A 13,614-nucleotide genomic window follows, 5' to 3' on the forward strand; every position below is an offset into this window, starting at 1 on the left:
TATAAAATGCAAGCTTAGTAATATTGTTAATAAAAAAATTCCAGCATTAACTAAAAGTTTTAAAACAAAAAATATGTTACCTCAATTGAGATTACTGCTGAAAATAACCTTGAACCCATGATGTGATTATAGGGTAACTTTTTCCTGTTGGCTATATTTCTTGTTGACCGTTTCTACAATGCAATAGAAATATTAACTTAAAAATCAATATCCAAGCATGGTTCCTATGTCTTTCCCTCCATCTTTGCAATTTCCTTACTCTGTCTCATATATAATTGTATATTATTTGAATTTCAAAGAAACTTGGGATCTTTGAGTTATTCATTGTAGTGCAATTAAAAGAAACATCCATGACTGTTAAGTTAATTACCTTGTGTGTGTCACCAAGAAACACTTCATCAATCATGTATCTCCAATCTTCTTCGCTCACCCCAACAAATGGTTTACTATAAGGATCTGTACCTTTTTTCACTAACTCTTTGTAATGTTCATGCATATGATATCGCTAGCCTTTGAACAAATGTGTGAACTTTGTGTCAATGATTTCTTGTGGAAGTGGGCTCTCATCATATCCTTCAATCTCAAACTTATCCTGTCCCAATTAAACATAAAATGAAAATTAAACATCTTATATATTAATTACTTCAATCTCAACAACTATAAAAATTAAATTACCTGCAAGGATTGTACGATAGTTGCTCGAATGACTGGTGGAACGTCCTCCCAATTTTTTGTTCCTTACAATGGGGCTTGCAATCGAATTTGTGCCCCCAATTCGTTAGCGGCCTTGGTGGCATTAAGCCCCACAAATGTCCTCCTCTCAATAGAAACTCCAACAAAAAGCTTCTTCCCACCATGTTAGCTGATGAGTCTACTACTGTTCTTACCCCTAGTTGGACCTCGTACTCGCTTTATAGATGGACCTATATTATAAACACAAAATGAAACACTATTATAGGCTGCTGCTAAATAGGTTGCTGCTGCTGTATATACAGAGCAGATTTTAAGAACTCTCTTTAAATAGCATATGTGAATGAAGATTACTATGTGTCATATAATGTATATAGGTTGCTGCTGCTGCTGCTATATAGGTTGCTGTAGATTTTAAGAACTCTCAAGTTTAAAGCATCATAGAATGTATATGCCTTTATTCAAGCTTGCAATTATGTCATGTTCATGATTATAAGATTACTATGTCTAGGATAAGATGACTGAACATGCCTGTAATCCTGACTATTATCACCATGGAAATTCTTACTGATTGGCTCTCTGCTGTTGGTGAAATAGAAAAATTAAGGAGTTTTGTGCAAGGATACGAAGTTTCAGCCTCGACTGCATAGAATGGTAAAATTATTTCAACGTTAGGAACATGTAGATGCTCTGTTCTATTGGCTAATTTTTCTGGGCTACATGGATGAATTTCACACTATGCATACAATTCTGTGAGCTTCATCTTCTCATACAGTGTAAGTCAAGCGTTACAATTACATTGTGATACAAGTTCTTAAGTTATTTTCATCTGATTTTGTGATTTGCAAATTTAAAATTATGTGATAACTGCCAAGTTAAATTAATTTTTTTTTTTTTTGATATGTGACAATAACTAGTAATAGAGTTTAGTGCAAGTTTGAGGTTCAGTTTCATCATTTTCTTGATCACTCTTTCATTTTGAGCCTCGTATGGTGCTTAATGATATCGGATTTATTCACTGAAGTTGTGGGTGGCTCTATGTTAAAGGCCCTACAAAATGATTCTGCATTAGCCTACATTTACATAAATGTACATTAATAGGTTGTTTAATGAAAACTCTCCCTGGAAACAAGTTTAGTGAACTGTAATCCATGGATGAACTATGTTCCTAGAACATTGATCGTTCTGGTGTGTGAAATGGAAACGAAAATGCTAACGCTGTACATCAGATGAAATATATTAGAAAAATTTTCTTTTAACAATTATCTAATGAAATAGTCTTATTGTCGAATCATGTAAAAATATATTCTTATAAATTTTGTCATGCTAAAACCCTACTCTGACTAAATTGTAGTTCACTATGTGAATTTTTTTCCCCTCCCAAGGAAACCTAAGTAGACAATAGGGGAAAAAAATTGAGTGTTGTGGATCACTAAATTTACTATTTTAGAATGAAAAAGTGTTTTTTAACATGCATTCCAAAATATTAGTCCCTAGGATATTGATTGATTGTTTGGATTGGATAAAAGCTTTTAAAAAGCAGAAGTCCAGTGTTCAATAGGTCTAATGAAAGCTTATGTAGTATGGATTATTTCCAAAGTGGATTATTTCCCAACTAAGAAGGGTCATCGACAGGTAGATTGTTCATGGGATCTTTTTTGCATTATATTTTATATATATATATATATATATATATATATTCTTTAGGTGCCAAGGGAAAAAGTTTAAAAACAACATTCACCACTAGTGGGCTAATATCCAGATGTTGCATGCATGGTAGTCCCAATGTGAAATAAAGGTTCCAGATAACAAAGAATGAGGCCATAACAGTATCATTATAAAACTACCCATTATAATTCCTTCATGACATGTCATAGTAGTCCTAGCCATGATAGCCAAATGAAATATTGAATGATAAATATAGCTTAGTTTACATAACAAACAAACTGATATAGCCAGATCTGTAACAATCACACAGTTGAAATGAGTTTCGTTAATTTACAAAAAGGACAGCACCAGCTGACAAGCAGTTGAAGATACACTGTCTGGATTACTAAACGATAATAGTGGATTTTAAAGTGACTCTCAGTTTATAATATCTTCTTTCACATTTAAAAGTGTAAGCCTGACTCATATCAAACGCTACCTAAAAAACATGCCTTGCACTCTTTATTGACTAATTGTCTCTCACTTTATCTTTTAGGTGCCGTTTGTGACTTCAAAGATCTCTTTTTTCATTGTCTCTCACAGATTGTCTCTCACAGAGTCATACTTCAATACTAACAACTTTTTAATCATAATCACTCAAAAAAGAGTAAGCATGTAGTAACTACTCAACATTGATTACAGTTTCAGGAGCAAAAAAAAAATTGTTCTATACAAAGGATGAAACACTTACCAATATCAACTGTTTGCGAAGATGGAGATGCATCCACAAGAGATAGACTTGCAGATGCATCCACAGGAGATGGAGCTGTTGACATGTGAGCTGGGAGCTCAACCAAGTTTGCCTCTGACATTGAAGTCGTCGACCTCCTCTTAGTGGCTTGCCCAGGTGGCATCTGTGTAGTCTTTGTATCTAACAAATGAATTGTAAGCAACCAAAAGCAAAAATTTTAAATGCATGACAATTTATGAAATTATAAGATAGCCTAATAGTGTAATATTAGAACCACATTACAAGTCAAGAAATTATCAACAAAAAAATTCATTACAATTTGAATCATCACTAAACATGTCTTCATTTTTTTTATCAACAAACAAAAGAAGATTATATATAATGAACACAAATACATTAGGAGCATAGCTATTAAAACCAAACAAACTTGGCACCAATGAGCTAGCCCAAACATCCGCTAGTAATACAACCGTTGGTGAGAAACCAACAAGAAGAAAACCAATAGCAAAACAGAGGAGAAACCAGCAAGAAGCATAAAAAACAGATTCAAGCAGCAGCCGCATTTCAGCATTACACCAGCAGATTCAAAACAGATTCAGACAGATTCAGCAGCATCACCAAACAGAAGAGAAAAAAAAACAAAGAGCACTTCAGCAGCAGCACACAGAGGAGACAGTAGAACAAGCACAGCTTCAAACAGATTCAGACAGATTCCGATGTTTCCAAATGGACCACAATGAAGCAATAGGTACAACATTCTAGACTTGTTATAACTAAACATGTCTTCATTAACAAGTGCATGCCATTACAATCAAGAGCATTACAATGAAAATGACTTGATAATGCAAAAAATAAAGGATATTACAATCAAGGCTCTATATCATGATCTGTATCCGAGTTACTATGACTATGAAATTCATCTTCATCATCACTAGGATCATTTGAATGTTGATCATTTGAATGTTGATCATTATCATCACAGATAAAATCATCTCTGTTTGGACCCTCTACATGTACACTTGTACCAGATTGCAGAACCACTTGACTTGGAATAATATCAGGTGCAATATCAGTCCTACGTAAAGTGTTGCTAATGGAATCTGCAATGCTGATTTGGACAATTTCAGTGGTCTCGTCCTGCTGGAACACATCATTCGGAATAGGCAATTCATTATCATCAGGATCTACATCCTCAAGCTCCGACACATTCCATATTCCTCAACGTTGAAATCGTTCTACAACTTTCCAATGTTCACCTAATTTGGTATCATTGACATAAAAAACTTGTTGCACCTAACTTGGCAAGACAAATGGGTCATTTTGATACCAACGGCTTCTTACATCAATGGTTGTCAAATGTGTTTCAGTGCGAAATGTTCTGTTGCTACCAGTGTTAAACCATTCACATTGAAACAACACAACTCGATGCCCGAACATGTATGTCATTTCCCAAACTTTAGTCAACTGACCATAGAAATCAATTGACATACCATGATGATCGCCTTGAACAACCAACCCACTATTTTGACTTTTACGACGGTTGTCTCGCTCTTTCGTATGGAATCGAATGCCATTACAAATACAACCTGAATAAATATTCACTATTGGACTAGGACCATTAGCTAATGACCACAACTCATCAGTTGCTTCCGATGATCCTTCAGCTCGTAATTGATTTATCTACATGAACATGTGACAAGGATGCATGATGTTAATCTCAATCTACGAATAGTGAATTATGTTTATGATGAGAGGTTACATATTATCTATGTATCTTATATATTACCAGCTCTTTGAACCACCTAGGAAATTCTTATTGTTGTCGTCTTGTAATGTCATGTACATTTGCATTTTGTAACTGATTCTTGTGTTCTCTACTTGAAAAATCAAATGTGAATAATTAGTACTTGAGTGTGATCATAATGAAAAGCATTTTGCATATACTTAACTAAATGAGAACATACTCTAGATATTCATCATTTCAGGACTACTGTACAAGATAAACCAATGAGCCACTTTTCTTTCATTCTCAGACACGTCAACTGCCCTTTGAGTTAGCCCAAAAGTACGAACTTTTTGTGAAAAAACCGAATGCCCTGAGCCAACATCACCACCATCTTCATTTCTTTCCTCTCTGTTAAATACGGTTTCAATCCCACCAAGATACATAGAGCAAAAAGTTAGGCATTCTTTGACAATGTAAGCTTCTGCAATTGAACCTTCTGGGTGAGCTCGATTTGCTACATACCCTTTCAAAATCCCGAGTAATCTTCAACAAATAATAGGAAATTATTATATAAACCATATATATGGGTATACTATAATATTAAAAAATATATAATTTCACATCTAAGAGCATAAAAATACCTTTCGATAGGGTACATCCATCGATATTGCACTGGCCCTCCAAGAATGTCTTCGCGAGGCAAGTGAATAGCTAAGTGAACCATCACATCAAAGAATGCAGGTGGAAAAAATTTTTCTAGCTTGCAAAGTATGAGTACTATGCTCTCTTGTAATTTTTCCAAATCATTCACCCTCACTGTTTTTGAACATAGCTGTTGAAAGTAATTTCCCAACTCAAACAATGCAATAGAAATGTCCTTGTTAAGATACCCACGCATTCCAATAGGAAGAAGTTGTTGTATAAGGACATGGCAATCATGGCTTTTCAAACCGGATAACTTGCTGCCCTTTGTGCTCACACACATAGAGATGTTTGCTGCATATCCATCAGGATACCTAATCGATTTTAAGAACTCACAAAAACCTTGTCTTTCCTTTAGGGACAATGTGAACAATGCAATGGGCTTTTCAAAGGACCCATCCGCGCGCCTCTTTAAGTGCAAATCTTTCCTAATTTTCATATCCTCTAAATCCATGCGTGCTTTTTCCGTATCCTTGTTCTTTCCATCAATGCTCAACAAAGTCCCAATTAAATTATCACATATGTTCTTCTCTATGTGCATGACATCGAGGTTATGTCATAACTTGAGTGCCTTCCAGTAAGGCAATTCGAAAAATATGCTCTTCTTTGTCCAATTCAGGACGGTATTTTCATCCCTTTTTCTTTTTTGGTTGCTTGGATGCTTCCCAAATGGTTTAAATGTTCCTGAATCCAATTGATTTAAAATTTGTTCCCCTGTCAACTCCGAAGGTCTTGCTCGATCATCTGTCTTACCATTAAAGAGCTTACTTTTTCGCCAAGGATGGTCTTCAGGTAAGTATCGGTGAGCACCAGTGTATCCTATCTTACTTCTTAACCGTTGTGATGATGCATTCTCATTACAATTGGGACAAGCCAAATATCCTTTTGTACTCCACCCTGACAAGTTACCATATGCAAGAAAGTCATTAATAGTCCACATAACAGTTGCATGCATTTGGAAACTTGCCCCAGTTGAGGCATCATAAGTAACTACACCATCTTCCCATAACTCCTTCAACTCGTCAATTAATGGCCTTAAGTAAATATCAATATCTCTCCCCGGTGCTTGTGGTCCAGGAATAAGCAATGACATCATGGAAAATGGCTGCTTCATACACTTCCACGGTGGTAAGTTATAAAGCTTAACTACCATAGGCCACATACTATATGAGTTGCTCAAATTTCCAAAAGGGTTGAAACCATCGGTGGCCAACCCTAACCTCACATTACGTGGTTCTTGGGCAAACACAGCATGTTGCCTATCAAAATCCTTCCACGCCTCACCATCGGCTGGATGCCTTAAGATGCCATCATCAACACGTTTTTCTTTATGCCATCGCATATCTCCAGCTGTTTTTCTCGACATGTATAATCTTTGCAACCTTGGTGTTAACGGAAAATATCTCAAAATTTTATGAGGTATCTTCTTACCTTTGCCATCATTCAGTTTGTATCTAGGCTTCTTACAAATCAGACAATTTTCTAAATTTGCATTTTCCTTCCAAAAAAGAGCACAATCATACTTACATGCATGAATAGGCACATATCCTAAACCCAAATCACGTACAAATTTCTTCGCTTCATAAAGGGTCCATGGAACCTTTTGATCACTTTCTGGTAAAAGGTCTTTCAATACACCTAACAACATGTCAAAAGACTTATTGCTCCACTTGTTTAACACTTTTATATGAAGCATCTTAATGACAAATGATAACAAAGTAAACTTCTAACAGCCAAGGTATAATGGACGACGAACATCCTCTAACAATTTATCAAAGTTTCGTGCATCCTCTCTTTGCTCATTATCATACCACTCACCCTCTTCATCATCATCAAAAATATGCGCCATGCGACGGTCTTCTAACATATCATACAATTCATCTTCAACGTGAAGGCATTCATTGGTTGTCCCTTCATCACCAACACCTTCAATGTCATTGTCATTATTCCACATACGAGGTTGATTAACAGAAACAGTTTCCGCATGGTGCACCCAAGTCTTGTATGAAAGTGATATCCCTTTTCGGATCAAATGATATTCCACATCCTTAAAGGTATGATGTTCAAAATTTAGGCAATCCATACACGGACAACGAATTCTATTATCTACGCCAACATTTGTCATTGCAAATTGGAGAAATGACTTAACCCCTTCTCTATACTCCGAACTCAATCTATTCATAATTGACATCCAACTCTTGTCCATATTTGGTGACCTACAAAGTGAAGATTATGTTAGGTGAATAAAGCAAAAACCAATTAACTAAATATGAATTTTATTCCTATTTTGGAGGCTAATTTTGTTATAAGGTGAAAAAGTTATTTATACGCTTTAGGCAAGCTTCAAATCTCACATTCCTTCCTATATTATTCAACTATAATAGTTATTGATTCCATTATGGTTGTTTTAGTATTCAATAAGCATAATATTGAACACTGCTGCTGCTGCTACCAAGAAAAGAAGAAAAAAAATATTACGAACCAACAGGAAGAAGAAAAAAAATATTAAGAACCAACAGGAAGTTGCTGTTGCAGCATGAAGCTGCTGCTACAGCACAAAGAACCAAATAATATTAATTGAAAAGAGAAAAGAGAATAGATATGGATTATTTGAAAAGAAAAAAGAGAATAGAGAAAAGAAAATAGATCACCTAGGACCAACACTATGGATATCCAATAGGGAGAGAGAAAAGAGAATATCCAATATATACATAAGAAAGGAATGGTGGGAATGCTTTTTAATAAAGTGTACAGATATATTCAATGAACCATATCTTCATCTTATAGATTTGTCAAATAAATTATTTGTTGTGTACAATTTATAGGATTATGTGTTTTTTTTTTTTAAAGAAATTATCGAAGTGATAATTTTTTTTACAACATAGGAGGTAAGAATAAGTTAAATAAATTAAAAACATCTAATTATTAAATTTTTAAAAGTCTATGTATGAAAATCAAATGATAGATATTAAAAAAAAATAAATCAGAAAGTATGTATGAAACTCAAATGATAGAGATATAGATATAGACATAGACATAGATATGGATTCTTCACTAGAAATAGAAATGAGGGCAGTGAGTTGACAAATTGCAGAGAGCATTCAATGAAACAAGATTGAGAATGGACTCAGTTAAAACTTGTTGGAAAATGGTTTTATATAGGCATAATTTTGAGCCCATTTTGGGTGGGCCCCAAACGTCTTTTGGGGTGGGTTCGAAGAGGTGACGTGTTCCTTGCCGCGTGGCAAGTCACACGGTGAAGACGGTACGTCAAAACCATTTATGAGTGAATGGGAAGTTGACGTCGTTTTCGGGTTTTACATTAATTTTTTAGATAAAATTCATTTGAATTTTTTCAATAAAAATTATTGTAGGAATTTAATTTAATTCTAAAATTCAAATTTTGGATTCCTGAGTGGTTTCTTAAAATTTGTAATTATGAGAATTTAATTTAACTCTAAATTCAAATTTTAGATTCCTAAGTGGTTTCATAAAGTTTATACCTCTTCTTTTATTAAACTATTTAAATAGTATAATATATATATATATATATTTTAAATAGTTTAATGAATAGTTTTAGTACCATCAGTTACAAACGGAACTTTATTTTCAAAAGTTTGAATAATGCATTCAATTGACTAACGGTCAATTTTGTTTGACTTTTTGGCACCTGTTCATTTGAATCAAATTTATTCAAAAACAGTGGTGCACCGGTTCTATTTCGGATTGCACCTATCCGGGTCTTTTAAATTTTGCCTATAAATACTACTTGATTCCAGCAGTTTTGTGTATCAAATTTTTATCCGGAAAAACAGCACTTTTGCATTATTATTCATATTATTTGTTCCTTTGTGCTGTCCAGTTTTTATTTTGCATTTTATTCTTCATTTTAGATTTAGAATAAATAAAAGAGAGTTAGAACACAGGTTTGGTTCGCCGAACAAATTGTTTGGAGTGCTACTACAATTTGTGAAGATCATTGTATCCTGGGAGATAGACGCCATTCAACCGTAAGCACTATAGCGGGGCGAATCTGTCTTAAGGACAGAGTGTCACACACTTGACTTGGTCTTGTAATTTTTATTTGGTTCGACGAAATAAATTCGGTATGTTATTTAATTATTTTGTTTGATTTATTTCAAGTTATTTTATATACACAGAAGATTGTTCCAACAAAACTTCCCTAAAAAGATGGATAAACAACCCATATTTGTCAGTCTCAAGGCTTAATTTATGCAATTTAAAAAAAAAAATTCATGCCCATATTAAGTTTAATTTATTCATTTTAGATTATCTATATATACTAAACTATCTAAAACATGCAGCAGATACATTAGGTAATCACTATAAATTTCAAGCAACTGCTTGTCAGTCTCAAGGTTTAAAACCCAGTTTAGACAACTAAGCATATATACCGTTCAACATACACCGCCGTCATTTTTCTTTACGATTTCACAGTGAATTAAAGGAGAAAAGAGAAAGGCAAGGAAATATGGGGGATTCACATATCAATAATTTAAACAGTATGATGAAGCACAGAATTCTAGAGTGGGTACAAGATTCTACTACAATTGCAGTCTTGAAATGATTTATATAATGATAAGCTCCACTCTATGCTCACCTCTGACTTTACACCCAGGCACAAAGAAGCAGCTACCGCTATGATCAAGATGAGCAGGGTTATATCATGGAAAGCATCCCAAACAAAGTTCTACAAGACATAGGCACAGAAATACTATAGCAGCACCTTTTCCATTTTCACACACAGTGAAAAATCAACAAGAATATAACAATGACCATAAAAGTTGTAATCTTGGCAATGTATACCCAAAAACTCCGTCCTTTTTTTCGAGGATATGTGTTGGATCCAAATGCATTCCTTCGTTTCAATAAATCATCATCATCTCCAAGTAATCCCTTTTGTTCATCTGCTTTTAAAGCGATTCCTTTAACTTGATGGGGTAGCACAAACATTCAGAAATGCAAAAGAAGCATAGGAAATGATCTAAGAACTAACAATAAAAAATAAAATAAAAAAGAAGAAGAAAACAATGAGCTCCTAATAGACTTGCCCCTCCAAATTGCTCCAGAATAGAAAAATCACGATCCCTTGTAATTGAAACAAGTTGCTCCCGATCAATACCAAAATCACTAGCCAAAGTTGTAGGTAATTTTGGGTGTCCTGGCACTAAGGGAAACCAACTAAATCAACGAAGGCATGCAACAACAGCAGCTTTAACAACTACAAGGATAGCCTGGTCAAGAGCTCTGTAATAAGTTAATAACAAACTTTTTAGAAACAATAATTTTAAAAAATGATAGTGAAGATGTCCATGATTAATGAGAATAAAGCATGACCAATAAATTTCCATGGCATTGCGTCTTGCTAAATCTAAAAGTTCAAGTAAAAACATACATTCAAAAGATCTGACTCAAGCCCTAACATTGGACCAAAAAGACTACGGTTGCTTCCTATCAAAAATTTCCATAATATCTTGTCAACTACATAACACTATTAACGTAACAATTGTATATCAATGCAAAATTTAGCAGAAAATGTGGATAATTCCTTTTGTGTACTCATAGTAGTAATAGAATTCCATTAGAATATTCAACTGGACCAGATTGACCATCAATTACAAGCCTCCTTTAAGGCTGACAAATAAACAGACTAGGTTTAAAACAATACTTAGCAACAAAAGAAAATTTTGCAACTTACAGGCATCCACAATTACCATATTTATATGACTAATTAAAGGATGTGTAAAAGCACTAATGTGCTTGTAAACCACATAAAGTAACCAAAAATAATAATATGATAATAAAGAGACTACATATAGACATGGGCGGAGCTACAAGGAGGTGAGTGTGATCAATTGACCCCAAATGAATTTTGAAAATGTTTTTCTTTTACCAATGTATAATTATGCACAATTTTTGGGGATTTTCAGAATTGACCGAAGTGGAATTGTTAAAAAAACCAAAGATGGAGTTGCAACGATGAAAAACAGGAACCCAGGGGACCATAAATCAATCGATTATATATATATACATGAACAGAGAGAGAGATTGAGAGAGAGAGACACTAACCTGGTAAGTACAAGGCGGAGGCGAAGATGAAGAGCGGCAAACCCAGGGGACGAAGTGAGGAGATGGTGGGTAGGGTTTGATGAACTGATCGGAAGCTCAAGGAAACAGGAAACTTTTTTTTATTAAGGAAGAGGGCAACAATGAGGGAAGATCAAGGCTCAGGAAACATTTTTTATTTATTTATTTTTCAAACGACGTAGTTTGTATGTTTTTTTCCTTTTTGCAACCAACATCTGCTGGTAGCCAAAAGATTTGATGTCCCGCCTTTTTTTTTTTCGTGCTCCCGCCATCACTTTTGGCGACCACATTTTCTATTTGGTCACAAATACTTAACTATTAGCCACCAAAAAAATGTTGGTCACTAAAACACCATCATCCGTGACCAAAATTAATTTTGGTGGCAGATTACTATACCTTTTTGTGACCAACTAAAAATAGGTGGTCACTAAAGGGTTTTTTCTTGTAGTGTGATTTCTATTTTTTCTTGTCATTTATATTTCCTACACTTTATTTTCTACACTTTCTTTTCGAAGCATAGGAGTAGAGGTAATTTTATGCACTTCTTTTTCAAAGCATAAGAGTAGAGGTAATTTTATGCATTTCTTTTTCAAAGCATAAGGGTAGAGGTAATTAATTGTTACTTTGATTGTTCACTCAATTACATTGATTGTTCACTCAATCATCTTTCTCCGTTTCCATCCTCCTTCTTTTAGTTTTTCTTTTCTTTACACTTGATAATTTTGAAGTTCTTTTCGAAATGAAAAATGAATTAGATTCATCTATGCCAAATAGCCTAGATGAAATCTTTTGGCGTAAACAAAATATTTTGAATCTTTAAGAAGAGATCCATTTTCTTGATGAAACAAACTTCCATTCATTACAATATTATTTACTGGAATCAAAAAATACACGATTTAATTGGAGAAATTCATGAACTTGATATGAAAGTTTGCCAATGAAATGATGAGGTTTCAACTCTCACTGCCAAGTCTTTAATCGAGGCTTTAATGGCTGAAATTGGTGATTTTTTTAAAATTTTCATTGTTGAAAATGGCAAAAAGGAAAAGTTGATTTCATCAATGGTTCGGGGGGGGGGGGGGTTAAAAAACCTATTTTTAAAGAGCCAAGTTATGAAAATAACATGGCTAAAAAGCATATTGTTGAGTCAAGCATAGTTACAAATGATGTTCCATATAAGGCTCGGAGGATTGAAAAACCCATTCTTAGAAAGTCAAACCATGGAAATAACATGTCTATGAAGGATTTTCATAAGACATTAATGGCTAAAATGGAACAACTAATTAGGCCAAGAAATGATGAAACACACATGGAGGATTTTCATAAGTTGTTAATGGCTAAAATAAAAAAACAACCCCATTTGTCAATAAATAATGAAAGTTATTTGGCCAAAGAACATGTTTTTAGACCAAAAGTGATTAAAGATGATGATCAACCCACTATTGACGGATTTAAAATATTTGACATTGTTGAAAATGTCAAAGCATTTGAATTTCCAAGGCTATATTATGCCATGACTTTCTATATTCAAAATCTATTTTGGATTTGTGGGCCGCATCAAAATTTAATTTTGATGGAATGGTTAATAAAACAATCATTTTTAAGCATTGTTCTAATGAGTTTGATGCACTAAAGAACAAATTGACCGTTTGAAATGTAGAACTCGGCCAAGATTGGTCAATTTATTAGAAGCATTGGCCACTAAACTTTATTTTATTTTCTTTTCAATTTCTGAAAATTTTAGGCTTTATGAACAACCACATAACACCATAATCAGCATGCATTGTGACTAAATTAAATTGGTGATATTTTGCTAAGAATTCACCATTTCAAACATATACAAAGTAATCCAATTTCAAAACACACATTAAAATTTGAAGCTTGTGAACTTATTTTAATTATGTTTTGATATTTTGTAAACTCTCCAAGCAGGTAACTATTATGAATTCGAAGCTTTTAAAGCTTTTAAAATATGTTGTGAGTACCTTCG

At 34.0% G+C, this 13,614-nt stretch overlaps 1 protein-coding gene across 1 annotated transcript; it reads right to left on the reverse strand.

Moving 5' to 3' along the window:
• Nucleotides 1–6,072: 6,072 nt before the first annotated feature.
• Nucleotides 6,073–11,254, reverse strand: LOC145812893 (uncharacterized). Its single transcript, XM_082908124.1, has 6 exons — nt 11,236–11,254; nt 10,344–10,468; nt 10,138–10,227; nt 8,030–8,064; nt 7,248–7,732; nt 6,073–7,154 (listed from the first exon to the last, which is right to left on the reverse strand). The coding sequence occupies exons 1-6, from the start codon at nt 11,252–11,254 to the stop codon at nt 6,073–6,075; spliced, it is 1,836 nt and encodes a 611-aa protein (XP_082764250.1).
• Between the last annotated feature and the right edge of the window lie 2,360 nt (nt 11,255–13,614).

The sequence above is a fragment of the Camellia sinensis genome, chromosome 15, assembly GCF_055761805.1.
Source record: "Camellia sinensis isolate YWXY chromosome 15, ASM5576180v1, whole genome shotgun sequence".
Taxonomy (NCBI): Eukaryota; Viridiplantae; Streptophyta; class Magnoliopsida; order Ericales; family Theaceae; genus Camellia; species Camellia sinensis.

Coding starts and splice junctions, on each gene's coding strand:
- LOC145812893 (XM_082908124.1), bottom strand. Junction 10,228..10,343: donor AAAAAGGACGGAGTTTTTGG/GTATACATTGCC, acceptor TATGTCTTGTAG/AACTTTGTTTGGGATGCTTT. Junction 7,733..8,029: donor GCAACAGCAACTTCCTGTTG/GTTCTTAATATT, acceptor TTCACTTTGTAG/GTCACCAAATATGGACAAGA.